Genomic DNA, 13,661 nt, shown 5'->3' with positions numbered 1-13,661 from the left:
TCGCACCTTTTATGTATTATTTTTCGAAACAGTACAGTTCGGGTCAGTGGTTGAGACCCACACCACAGGATCAACTTGGATCATTTTAAAGCTCTCTGTTTTATTATTTTCTCATTTATTTGAACAAGTAATGATCTGTTTTTCTTATCTCTTCTATCACATTGTACTTTTCCAATATCAAGTAAACCGATTACAAAATTATAACTTTAATGTACAACGATTATTGCAACCGTAAATATATTATATACACTCTTAAGTTCTAACTTGTATTATCACGAAAAGGCTTATTGCTTTTTACAAGACGGCATGTTCATGTTCGTGAAACACACTCTTTGCGTAGTTTATCTGAAAGAAAAAATATGCATGATGTGTGTTAATAAATTGTTTCATATTTTTGTATTAAATTATCAAAAACATTCACTTACGCATCTGGATGCAGCTTCAGCACATTCCTCCGATCGACATCGTATCCTTGGTCGCGTAATCTTTGGAAGGTTGGTTGATATTTCAATGTAATGGCTAGACGATTGCCTGCTTGTCGATGGGCTTGTGCCTATATTGGTTGTCAAGGGATGGCATGAGAGTATTTCGCTTAGATGCGACTGAAGCATAATGGTTGGATGTCCATCAGTAAATGAGAATATCCGAACAAATTCTGTAGAAACAAGCAAACGCAATCTCGCCTCTTTATCGCTCCATAGATTCGGGTCATACGCTATTATTTTTTCGTCAAAGTTCCTACGATTGATAAGGTATAGAAGCTGCTGTCCCTTACTCTGACGATTCGAGTACAATGGCAGAAGTCCACCAGTGGCACCAGTCACGCACCTGGGTAGCCGCTTTCTGTCCGGAGAAATTCTGGCTGTACCCCGGCTGGTTTCCCGCACAGCACTTGCTGTTTCTGAGGCCAAGTCAAGCACTCCGATAATTGGCTTTGTGACTGTGCCCACTAAGCCTTTGCCAAGGCCACTGAGAAAGCCAGGAACGCCATCCGATTGGGCACCATCGTAGGTGTGTCGAACAATACTGGTTACTCCTCCAAGTAAACCAAATCCGAATCCCTTCAAACCTGCTGCCAGGTGGCCGCCAGAAGTGTTTGTCTGTGGTTCCAAGATTCGAAGTCTGGTTTCATTGTCATGTTCATCGAGAACCACTTTTCCCAGACTATCAGATAATGTTTCTGTGAGCTTTGCTGTTGAATTCGATAAGCCATGGGCTACATTCTTGACTAGACTCGTGACCGAGCCTTCGAAAATGAGTCCAGAGACACCTTCGGAGAGATCGTTGGCGAATCCCAAGGGGTTTCCTAGAAAGTCCACACTACCCAATATCGAAGCTGCGTGCCACTTGACTTGGTTTATGTAGTGCCTTTTCATTCCCTTCAGATACACGTTCAATGTCTCAAAGTGAAATTTATCCGAATAGCTGTCGAGCTCTATTTGCGCGTCTTCGAACTTAATGAGCGTAAGTCCTAGTACCTTTTTGGTTTCTGATAGCTCGATGGGCAGCTTGGAAGAAGTACTCGCCGATAGTCGCACCTGTTGAGAGGCGGTTTACTTAATAATCAAATGATATGAATCGCAAGCTAATACACACCTGAGTTGAGCCAATATTTAAGTTTTCAAAGTAGTATCTTTTCATATTTTTGAGTATGAGTTTCTCCTCAAAGTTCTCGAAATCGTAAGCAACGCTTAAGCTTTGCCTGTTGGATTTGCCGTAGCCGAGAAAGGAAGCAACCTTAAGTATAAGCTTCTCTTCCAGGTTCGCAGCAATGGACGATTTTAAGTCCAGTGTGAGGTACTTGAAGATGATAGCGTTCTTATTCGGGCAGGGCAACATTTTCAGTTTCAGAACCACAGCGTTATTTTGCTCATCCTGTTCAGTGGAACAATTAGTATGTAGGGCCACTGGGGTGGCCGCATCCAATAGCTGATTGTCGATTTGTATAGACGAAATGGTCAAGTCCAATGAGTTCTCAAAGACGCTTTGCTCTAAATCACAGTGTATGAGCTCCAGGCTTATAAACATAAGCTCTTCACAGGGTTTCCGTGATATTATTGAAATACCGATGCCCTTCAGAAGTTCAACATTTATCTGAAATATAAAAAATTGTATTTTTTGATTGATTTTAGGTAACGTTCAATCACCTACCAGATACTCATGCAACGGTGATTCCTTCCCTTCATTAGCCATTTGTCTATTATTCAGAGAGGCATGCATCCATATCAAATCAGGCGCTAAGTATACTGTATTTTGTTTAGTTTTTATATCGCATATCTCGATGGTGCATATGGGACCATCCATCTTCATTGACAGCTCCAATTGACCCGATCCTGGTCGTAGCTTTTGTGCCACAATATGTTGACTCATTGGAATGCTTCCATTGTTTCCTTTGCCACTAGTATTTTCGATGCGCCCCAGTACTGCTTCAGAGTTGGGCTGCAGACCATTGGCACTCCAGCGTGACTGAAAATGATTAGACCAGAGAGTGAATATCAGAGCGAATCCGACATAGTGGTGAAAGATAACTCTTACCTGAACGCACATGTTGGCATGACACATCAATCGACCGCTTTCGAACCTCCATGTCTGTGTGGTGATTCTCTGCTTATTTGGTGTTCGAACCACCAAAGTGGTAAACTCTGTGGGATTGGGAGCCCTGTCCAGGTCTAGTACCAGGCGGACAGCATGCGCCTCATTGGATTGAATTGGGGGCGTGGATCCTTCGTGCTCCAATTGACCGTTGGAGTTCATGAGCCACAACTGGGAACGATCACCGGAATTCTTCTCCATTATGATAACTTTTTTCCCTCTAACACCCAAGACTAGTTGCTGATAGTTTTGATCGGGTTTCCTCTCCTGATTGCTTAATTGGTCGAAGGTGTCGTGAAAGGCGATGTATATAAAGTTTGAGTACGTCAAGCTTCTTTTGATATTCGTCTTGTTGATTGGAAACTCAACCATATTTCCTCCAGGCGCTTCCAACAGTAACGTTTGTGTGCCTGACGGGTCATCCATTACATAAGCTAGTGAGGATTGGGCACGAACGGGCGTAATCCAAGATGGTCTGGTGCCCGTTTGTGAGAAATTAATCGGAACTTCCGAGCAATTATCAATGCGTATCGGCGGGGGTAATGTTCGAGCGTCCGTGAACAAAAGAATATACGTGGCATCTTTCGAAATGACTTCCAACCGCAGGAAAAACATTTCACTCCACTCATTTCGTACATTTATGTACAGACTTTGTACCTCATTGATGGGTATTCCTTTGGACCAGCAGCAGCACTCTACATCCGGTATGCGTACACAAATATACTGCTCCTGATCCCAATTTGGCCAATGAAAGGCGAAATTGCAATCGATTGGAGCTGAAATAATATTACTTGAGCTGGGCTGATCCTAAAAAGACAGACAGAAAGTTTAGCAATAAGTTTAGAGATGATGTACTGTACGATTTACTGACAATATCGCAGCGTTGTATAAATTCCAGTATGTAGCCACTTCGGTTGTGAAGATGGAATCTGGGCGATAAAGTTAGGAAAGTCGTGCAGGCATATAGTCCTCTTCCACGTCGTACGCTTATGCCGATTGCATAGCTACCCTTGGTATTTTCAGCTCGCAATTCCCTGTGACTGAGGTCCTTGTGCATGCTAAAGCTTTTGCACCACTAAAAAAGTAAAATATTGCAATACAAATTTAGTTTAATTTAAAAATGTGTTGAACATACCAAATTGCTGGTTCCGAAGGCACCACCCAATCGTACTTCAAGGGCAGGCGATGCCTCTTGATCCGAAAACGAAAACATTAGCGGTGCCACCTGTCGGGCTGTTTCGTGCTCATCGAATTGCCCGGCCGCCGTGCTGTTGCTGCCGTCCTGCCTGTAAATGAGCGGCAGCCCAGTCTTGTTAATGATCCAAACCGGAGCACTTATGTACACCTCCATGCCCTTGCCTTGGAAACATTGAATAGATATGCGTAAGTGGAGTTCCCGCTTTTTGATGTCGATCAGCTTTAATTTTGGCTCAACAATTCCGACGTGTCTGCCGGGGACTTTCACATGTCCCGACAGTTGAAAATTGTCCAATGTAATGCTCAGGTTAAAGGGCTCGTATATATTGACGTTATAGATATACATACTCTCGGATGCACTGATTCTGCCGGTGGCACTGTCGTGTATCTTAAACATTAGATCGCAACAAAGCATATTGTTTATTTTCAAAGGAGGTAACAGAGAGATTCTGTGCCCAGGCAAACCTGGCTCTTTGCAGTGAAATATTTCTCTATTTATACAGAGTAGGGTATATAATAAGCTCCTATTCTTGTCATAGCACACTAGCAGCTCCTGTATGCTATCGGTGCCGCAAATTTTCCATATAATCTCCTTATTGCTGAAGCCTATGTCGTCAGTATAATTTCCAGACAGCTCCTCATTCTCACTCGAACAATGCGCAATATATATAGACGCATCGATAAATTTGAGCGGCAGAGACAGCTCATCGTTGGGTTTTATAATACTTATGGCGGATAGGCCATCTCCGAAGTCACTCCTCAGCGTCGTCTTCAAAAAGACACTTCGATCTAGTTTGTTTGACAGCCACAATGATGATTTCACTTTGATCAGCTTCTGTGCAGATCCAATCAACGAAATATCGAAGATTATTCGGCATTTTGTGGCCAAGTCAAGGGAATCAAAGTTCGTTGTCCGGAAGAACACACCGACTTTGTCCACTGACAGTGGTCCAATTAGTCTCCAGCCATGGATCTGTACGAATATCTGGTGCAAATTCAGCTGATGGGAGTGTATGTGTCTCAGTTTACTCTTTTGGATGAAATCGAACGTTTTCGTCTCGTTGGGCGGGACAGAATGCCAGTTCTTTATAATCTCCAATTGATGCACATCCGAACATGACATGTCCCCAAGTGGTGCGTAAATGGGCTTGAACAGCAGCGGAGTTCCGGTCAGATTTTGCAGGGCAAACGGAATAAACGGCGAGCGTTGTCGGAAGTTCTTGGCTCCGTTGTCATTGAAATCGTTTGTCCAGTTCTTCAGCACCATGTTGAATAGCTCTATAAATGTTGATGTAATATTCAGCTTGAGCAACTGCTTGCTGAAGATCCCAATCTCCAGTCGTTTCTTATTCTCCACCTGACCTTTGGTGAATTTAACCTTGGCATTGCACTCCCATGTTTCGGCCACCGGTTCCCAACCGCTGAGGCGACGATTGTAATAGTTGAGGGCGACTTCGGTCTCGACATTGGCCAGGATATAGTGTTGAATTTTGGACTCATGTTCCTTTGCCTTCAAATTCAGGTTGAAGAGCACCTTGGAGAGTGATACCTCGAGCAAAGGCACGTCCGCATCCATGCAATCGTCAATTATGAACACCGATATAACGTTCGCGTCGACCATTAACTCCTTCAGTTCCAGCGCAGGGTTTCGATTGGTGTTTTGCTTTTGTTGGGATAGCCACAGGGCGGCGTCGTTGATCTTCCAATTGTTTATTTGCATGGCATACAGGCAGTCATTGATCGCAAATCCCATCGCCACGAGGGGCGCCACTCTTTCCAGATCGCACTCGTCTGAGGATACGACCTTTTGTACTCTCGATGTTTGCGTGGGCAATAGCCTTGCCATTCTCGAGAATAGTTTAACGTCGACATAGGAAAGCCGAATATTCAAAGGCTTTTGTACGAGAATGCTCAGGCAGTTGCTTCGCAGTTCTATGTTCAATGTGAATGGGTCAATTATGGACAGAGCACTGTCATCTTCGGCATCCAATGTGCAGGAAAAGATCTCCAAGTGATTGATATTCAACGATATCGGAACGGAGAAGCTACTGGGCTTGTATGAAATTACTGTGGTACTCTTTAAAATGATTGCCTCCGAGTCCAGACGACTGCAGTCTTCAGTGAATATAATCTCAGAGTCTGTAATATTTACAATGAATTCTGTGACAGAAATCGGTTGTGGGAGCGGCTTTTGCACTATTTGATAGGCCAAACTAGTATCTGACGAGGAAGATGTGGGTGAATCTTCCATCAGATATGCTTTAAGTTGTTCCAGAATATCCAAAAGAGCGAAAACTCTCATATTATTCAACATTATTGTATACTTTGATAGACTTGCATTCTTCCTGCAGTGGATTTCCACTTGGACAGCATTCCTAGGCGTCGTACAAGTAGTATCCTTCTTTGAAGGCTGCAAGATATTTCTAAACACATTATCATTGCCTACACCCGAGCCGTTTCGCTCGTCAACGATCAGTATGTTGGTCGATATTAGGTCAATATCTTGCGAACCATCGCTGAACAAATCTATTTCCAAGGTCGACTTGATAAAGTGGATGCATGCCAATGGCTCTATGGGCGTATTTTGTGTCGTATTCAGAGTCAGCAATATGGAAACGTCTTCCAATAGGATTTGTATTGAAATCAAGTTCAAAATGGTCTGCGACACTTCGCTCTTGGACACCAGACTAATCGAAGACAGCATTTCAATGGAGCTGGAGACATTGTTGGTGTATTTGGTATACACGTCATCTATTTGTTCTCCAATATTATTATTCAGAAAGCTCCGAATCAACTTGTACTGCTCAATGTTTATCATGCCATTTACTTTAGAGAAGGTCCCCTTCGTACTGATATCGGGGCACACTCGAATCCTCTCTGTTGAAAGATTTCTCTCTAACTGCAGATTAAGGTAGCAGGATTCTTTAAAGAATTCCTCCCCCAACCGCACAAACTTCATATTGGCGATGATAATTCGATCCCTATCACGAGCGCCCTTTGGTTTCACTGAACTTCTTTCTCCCGAGAACATATTGATGTTGACCAAATCGATGCGAATCACGTCCAAGAGCTCGTTGGTTTTCGCAGAGTTTAACTTCTTACTTATGATACATGCCTCGCTGGCCAAATGAAAGCTATTCGTAAGCGTAAGCTGCCCAAGATTGGCAATTATTACTTGTTTGTTGCTATACGATGCCGGTAGCACGATCACTGGCGAGTCCGCCTGAATGAAAAGCTTCATTTTTGTTGGCCGTAGACTTTGGTCGTTCTCCACATTATGTTTTTTTAGTTTTCGGATCACAGGCTAAAAGAAAGAAGTGGGAAGGATATAAGTAATCACATCACTAGCGAATTCTGTCTGTTACCGTTTGCAATTGCAGCAGATCCTTAACAAATAAATGTAGCTCTGTGGCGAATCTCTTTGTGTGTATATAATGTACTGCCGACATGCCGATTTTCAGTGTCGAGTCCACGCCTAACGTCTTTAGTACTTCCACATCGCATGGCTTTCTGTGAATATACACAATGGTCTATAAATAATTGAAACAATAATTGGCGGAGACGGGAACAGGCACTCACTTTCTATAAAAGAAGTTCAATGCTTCTGTTCCGCTGGTGACAAACTTTTGCTTGTAAATGTTTCCATACTGTGTAAGGTCAAACACCGACAAGGATCCCAAGTGTCCCTCAATAGATTTACCAAATTGGTCATGAATTATCTTAAATAGCGCATTTGACACATTCACTCTGGATAAGAGCGAGTCATTTCGAATCAACGTAAAGTTGAATGATCTTATTGATACCTTCAATGTACTAAAGAAATCGTTTGTGTCTAAAAAGAATGAATAAAAGTGTTGGTTAGTAGTTTAGCTTTCTCTCTCTCTATCATGCTCGTCGGTGTGGCACCCCCTGGATGAGTAAGCGATAGGTCTTTGCTGGGAGGAATATTTTTTAGGCTGAGTACCGGGTATTGTTTTACCTTTTTTAACCAGCTTCTTTTCTTGTGTAACTTTCTGATTATCGTTCTCTGCGGCGATCAGACCGAAGAAGTCAAATATGGTGTACCAACGCTCCACGCAGATGGCCAAATTCAAGCAATTAAATTGTATTGAACTGAATTGATCCATCTCGGAGGTGCCTTTGGAGGGGCGTCCTCTATGCGAATTGTAGGTGACTAAAGTCTGACCTCCTCTCTTGCTTCCTTTATCGTTTTTCTTGGAAAACTCCGATTTCTTGGCTCCATCGAAGTTTTGAAATGGATTATTCTCCTGGAAGCATGAGGGCTCCGAGGTAGATCTATATTTCCGATAATTACAATGGGTCGGTAAGTCCGGGCACGATGATGAGGTTGATGCATTCTTTTTTTGGCCCTTTTCAAGATTGATGGAAGTCACCATATTTCTGAACGGTGATGTGTTATCCGATTTCAGATCTTCCATCAACACCGACTTTAATATTATTTCTATATCCTTGTCATAGCCTTTAACACGATGTTTAACATTGAAGTCCTTGAAGGTAATATTTATCAAGTCATCATGGTGCTGGTTTTGTAAGTTGATTTGGAAAACAGGCACAGAAAACTGTATAATGGTGCAGATGGTATGTTCGTCAGTTATATCCGAATCTGGTATGCTAACTCCACTGGGATCGGGGTGTGCGGATTCAATTGCTTTGCCGTTTGAAAAATTCGTAGCATATTGAATGGACTCATTAAGTAGCTCATATCGCTTCCGATTGAGGGATACCTTAAGCGTTTCAACCATGCTGCCTTCAATCTACAATCAATAAACAGGAATAATCAGCATCTATACTATATATGTTCTTTTCTCTTAATTCACTTACTGAAACCGTATCAAGTTTTCGTTCCTCACCATTGCCGTTGCCTTCGCTATAGCCGACCGAGAGCTGCAATGTAATAGCAGTATCGTGCAATATGGGAATGGCATCCTTATTCTTAGACGGATGCACATTGAAGCAGTTTTCACGTTCGTCAATGGTCATCGAGTATACGTATATGTTTTTGATCGCTATGGTATAGGATTCATCAAACTCATTAGAGTCATTTACAATCATATTGGAACAGGTCATCTTTCCCAAATTGGCAATCAAAACGTGCGTGCTTGTACTCGAAATCGGCAATAGAATAATTGGACTGTTGATAATGATGTCCAGTCTAAAATAAAACGGAAATTTAAGGGGCATTTTTAGGGAATTTAGATGTAGCGATAAATGTATTTACCGGTTGTCATGACGATTCTTCTGGGGATTAACTGGTCGTGTCTGATCATTGACATCCGTTGCACGGATTTGTTGCACAAATTCCATTGCCATATCGGTTGCCTTATTGCCTATAGAGGTAAAAAACTCTCTGAAAATACATAAAATTACTCAAGCTTAGCTCCTTAAAATTGTCTTTTATTACATCTAAGTTATTACCGCAAACTTCGTTTGAAATATGTGACGCATGCGTTTACATCTTGCAAAAATCGTGGACAATGGGTGTAGGAAACCGAGGCCATTCGCATTTGAACACTGCATGTGGTTTTATCACTCCAGTGACTTTTAAAACTGAACGCATCGATTTCATCGCACTTGGAATCAGCGTCACATTCATGCAAGTCCAGATTTTTCGAATATATTTCATGTGACAGTCTGTTGAGGACTGTTTGTCGGTTCATGTCCGAGGTTCTTAATATTTGATCGCGCCCAACGGATAGAATCCTTGGGAGGAAAAATGACTCTGGGGTTATGTCGATGATCTGTATACCTCCCAGGGATCCAAATACGGATAGCTCCGACTGAAATGAAGCATTTATTTTGGCTTCAGTCAAGGTCAGAGTCCCTACTTTGCGACCCTCGTGATTTATTTTATATAACAATAAAATATTCAGTCGAAAGAAGTCGAAGAATATTTCGTTATGGTTTTGCTGACTGGCATCATCGGGATCATCCAAATCGCTTGGTTCTTCAGAGGCTTCTTCCTTGATTCCACAACTCTCGTTTTGCAGCGTACTCGTACCTTGACATAAAATTGTTCTGTTTGCAAAGTTTAAAATCTCAAGAATGGTGTCCTGATTGGCTATTATATCCAAATTGTTGAATTTTATGTCTGTGGAGTGAAGGTGTGTTGAATTGCTAGCGGTGGGCGCAACGATTTTTACCTTCACAGAAATTAAAGCAGATTCCGCATCTTCGCAGAAAGCAGCAATCGGATCTGCCAAAACAAGATTAGAATGAAATATGTATGTACTCTATATTCAGTTGCTCTTTTTTCCTTACTCTTTTGAATATTATAAACTGCATTTTCGGTCATCGGAGCGCCTCGATAATCTGTGAACGTGAAAGGTAACGGCGATGCAGGAGTAATCGGTGAAGCAATTGGACTATGCTTTAGGCTGCCAGAAAAACTATCCATTCTAAATACGTAAAAATAAAATAAATATTTGATTTACGAAGTTTTCTTCCTTAAGTACTTACCCCACATGTCGATGACTGGCCACTAATAACTCGAAGTCAGGCCCAAAGGACTGTATGGCATCTACCAAAAGTAGCCCATGCACGGACATTGTTATATTGGTTTCATTGGACTCCTTGATGATTCCCGCACGTGCGCCGATAATCTGTAGTTCAGCTATGCTTTTTTCCTTTGCCTGCATCTCTATCGCCAGCTGACCAATGGCAAACTCAACAATGACTCGACTGTTGTCTTCACTCCTGGCAATATCGTTGACCCGTTGCTCACTGGCGTGCGTTTGGTTGCGGCCTTTATATACTTTGCGCACATCTTTGAGGGTATCTATAGTGGGATTCATTATGCTAAAGAAGTTATTGATGAGTACTTCATTTCCGTGTATCAGGATTGTGGGACAGGTGCCGAATAGCGTAAATGACGGATAGTCGGGATCCACAGTGAATATATTGCGCTGCTCCAGCGAAAGGGTTATATCAAATTTATCAATCAGGTGGAAGTTCGAGGATGTTTTCAAGCAAGCCTGCCACCTTTCCTCGTACTTGCACACCAGTACTTGTAGATTTGAAAAGTTTATCGAGTATTTGTCATAGATCTTATTGTGCAAGACATATTCCAGCTCTATTTTTTTATTGAGCAAATGCTGTGCATTCTCAAGGATTGTTGGTGACTCTGAGCCACTTTTTTGTGATGCAGGCGGCGTAGAGCATGGCGTCATATAAGTTTCATCCTCCTCATCATCATCATCAGCAGTAGTAATAGCATTAGCATCAGCATTAGCATTCGCATTCGCATTTGCATTCACATGAGCATTCGCATCAATTTGAGGATGATTATCTGCAGATGGATCATCTGTTGCCGTCAAAGGCAAGAATTTCTTCGCCTCATTTTTTCTCATTTCAAACTTTCCAAAGTCCAGCAGAACCATCAGCGAGTTGCCGACTTTGTAGTTTTCGAGAAATATTATGCGTGGTGCAAATATCTCAATCTCAAACATCCAGGTCTTGCGATTAACCTAAAAAGATCACCGATTACGAAATAATATTATTATTTATATTTATATTCTATGTACTTGCCTCGTTTCCAATAAATAATTGATTCCAGTTTTTCAAAAAGTTCTTCCTTCTCTTTCCAAATCGATTCGTGACTATTGTTGAAGCATTTTCTTTATTTGAATCAGTTATAAAGTCCAGAATCCAATGAATGGCATCCTTATTATACGTAAGATCCAAGCCTTTTGATTTAATATAAAGTTGAAATCTCAACTGATTTGCATTTTCGTATCGCAGTTGAAATAGGACATCCTTTTCCAGAGTATTGTTCAGCGTTGGGGGGTTCTCCGTCTGTGGCTTAATTAAGAATTTGTGTTTGGTATTGCTGTTGGTTTTATCTAATAAATAAACTTCTTCTAATGATACTCCCACCGTGTAGGAAGTCAGCAGCGGACTGAGCTGAAGAAATGCCGAGAAATTATTGAATTGCATTTCCATGGATTTTCGGCTCTTGACATTCGTTTCATCGGACTGTATGATTAGCAGGCCTTTGAGTAGCTTAATTTCAAAGTGTCCAAGGACAGCATCACACTTCAAATCGGAGGAACTTTGCAGCGAGTCTTCTAGGGCGACCAAAATATCATCTTCCAAATGTTTTATGGTTTCATCCTGCTCATTATTTGCAGTACTCGTTGAGTTGCTGTACCAGCCCATCCAGTTCGGAAACCAAAGAAATAACATATTCTTTCCCTTCACATTGTGCGACTTAAATGACAGACCTTTGCTAAAGACTTTGTCAAAGCATATGCGCCTCAAAACACTTAAATCCGAGACGTTTCTGTCGGTTTCGATGTACGTTTTAAACTCTTTGTCTGCGTCGGACAGAATCTCATTTGGATTTACTATAATCAATTCATGGAGGCGTATGTAACGCAGATTCTCCCTCATAATGGCAAAGTTTTCCTCTCTCTTTTTGAATACGAAGCCATGACAAACTAGGGCATATTTCCACCACAACTTCGAATCGTCTGCAACACTACAACTCGGCCTCTTCAATCTGTACTGTCTGATTTCCTTAATTTTACGTATTCCTGCAAGCTTGTCCAGCATTTGTAGACGCTGGTCCTAAAATATCGAAAAATATTTTTAGAAGAAAATCTGCTGTAGAAACACTGATTGATTGGGATAACTTACCTTAGATATATCTATAATTACTTCAGGAACTATTATCTCACACGAGACTCTGGGTTTGTCTTTTGTGCGAATAACCTGTAGGCACTTTTCCCGTTTCCATCGAGCAGTTGCGCAAATTGGCTTAATGATAAAGTTGTGGGGCCGCAGCTTGCAAGTCGAATGCAATTTGCTGAGAACATCCTGATTGGTGAACGATTGGCACCGTATGTCTTCATGCAGAATATCCCAGTACACGGATAGCTCCTTTAGCTCTACTAATTTGTAGTTCATTTCGTTGTTGGCAGCTTTGAACGAGCCACTCGTCCAATTCGAATCGCAGGTCTGGGCTGTTAACGATGCGATTTTGATGCCGGTGGCGATTTTGGTTTTTCCCACATCAACACTGTCTTCGTACCGGAAGTGGACATCAAATATCTTCAGCTCAATATTATCTATAATATTGGTTGCCATATTCGTGCCATATTTGAGCCAGTTGTTGTAGGAGGAAAAGTAATAGGATTCCATTTGCATTCCCTTTTCGGAACGCCAGCCCGCCTCAGCGTTGTCCAAGACCGCTAGCTTGTATTGCAGATCCTGAAGTTTCTCTTTGGCATAGTCCCAGCTTTCAAGATTCTTTGGGCAAATTATACAGAAGAGCCCCTCCACCGATATGCACCACGGGGAGGTTCGGAATTGGCGGACGGGTACTTGGAGTTTGATTTTTCGTATACTGCCACCTGCCACCTCCACCGGTAAGTTGAGCGCTCGTAGTGCATCTTTCCGTATCGGGATGTTCTCAAGCTCAACTTCGCCTTCAAGAGAAATACAATTTCAAAAATGAACGCATGAATTACATATGCAAGCATGTAAGTCGTTACCTGACAAAAGTGCAACAGATAATTGTACCGAATTCAAGTTTTCCAAGTATTTCCCCAGATAGGTATTCAAGACCCACGTTATAAGTTCTCTTAACATGGTTGTCGAATTACCGCAGCCGCTGTTACGGCCTTATATTTATGTTTCACTTCTTTCCAAACAAACATATGAGTAATTGGTACCATATGAGAGGAACTGTTTACACTTTATAAATACGGTAAATAACATGTTGCAGTTATTTTCATAATGGGAACGTGGAACAGGGTCAGAAAATTGGCAAATCATTTCTATTTCATATTTGTAGATATCAAAAGACTGTAATAACAATTACAATTCAAATTAAACAAAACTACTACTTTAGT

General features: G+C 41.7%; 1 protein-coding gene across 1 annotated transcript; it reads right to left on the bottom strand.

Moving 5' to 3' along the window:
- Positions 1-98: 98 nt before the first annotated feature.
- Vps13D (vacuolar protein sorting 13D) lies at positions 99-13,517 on the bottom strand. Its single transcript, XM_033382321.1, has 18 exons — positions 13,302-13,517; positions 12,445-13,235; positions 11,335-12,375; positions 10,267-11,273; positions 10,069-10,205; positions 9,226-10,003; positions 9,029-9,157; positions 8,632-8,962; positions 7,769-8,564; positions 7,369-7,621; positions 7,155-7,299; positions 3,728-7,093; positions 3,464-3,667; positions 2,536-3,399; positions 2,152-2,466; positions 1,597-2,094; positions 426-1,538; positions 99-345 (listed from the first exon to the last, which is right to left on the bottom strand). The coding sequence occupies exons 1-18, from the start codon at positions 13,396-13,398 to the stop codon at positions 295-297; spliced, it is 11,916 nt and encodes a 3,971-aa protein (XP_033238212.1). The 5' UTR covers positions 13,399-13,517; the 3' UTR covers positions 99-294.
- Positions 13,518-13,661: the final 144 nt, after the last annotated feature.

Source organism: Drosophila pseudoobscura, chromosome X (genome assembly GCF_009870125.1).
Source record: "Drosophila pseudoobscura strain MV-25-SWS-2005 chromosome X, UCI_Dpse_MV25, whole genome shotgun sequence".
Taxonomy (NCBI): Eukaryota; Metazoa; Arthropoda; class Insecta; order Diptera; family Drosophilidae; genus Drosophila; species Drosophila pseudoobscura.
The sequence above is the reverse complement of the archived record's forward strand: the minus strand, read 5'-3'. Positions and strand labels throughout refer to the sequence as shown.

Bases quoted from the DNA above. Each gene is read 5' to 3' on its own strand.
- Vps13D (XM_033382321.1), bottom strand. From the start codon at position 13,398: ATGTTAAGAGAACTTATAACGTGGGTCTTGAATACCTATCTGGGGAAA. The intron at 13,236-13,301 runs GTAACGACTTAC...TTTCTCTTGAAG, and splicing joins ATCTGTTGCACTTTTGTCAG to GCGAAGTTGAGCTTGAGAAC. The intron at 2,095-2,151 runs GTAGGTGATTGA...TTTATATTTCAG, and splicing joins CACCGTTGCATGAGTATCTG to ATAAATGTTGAACTTCTGAA.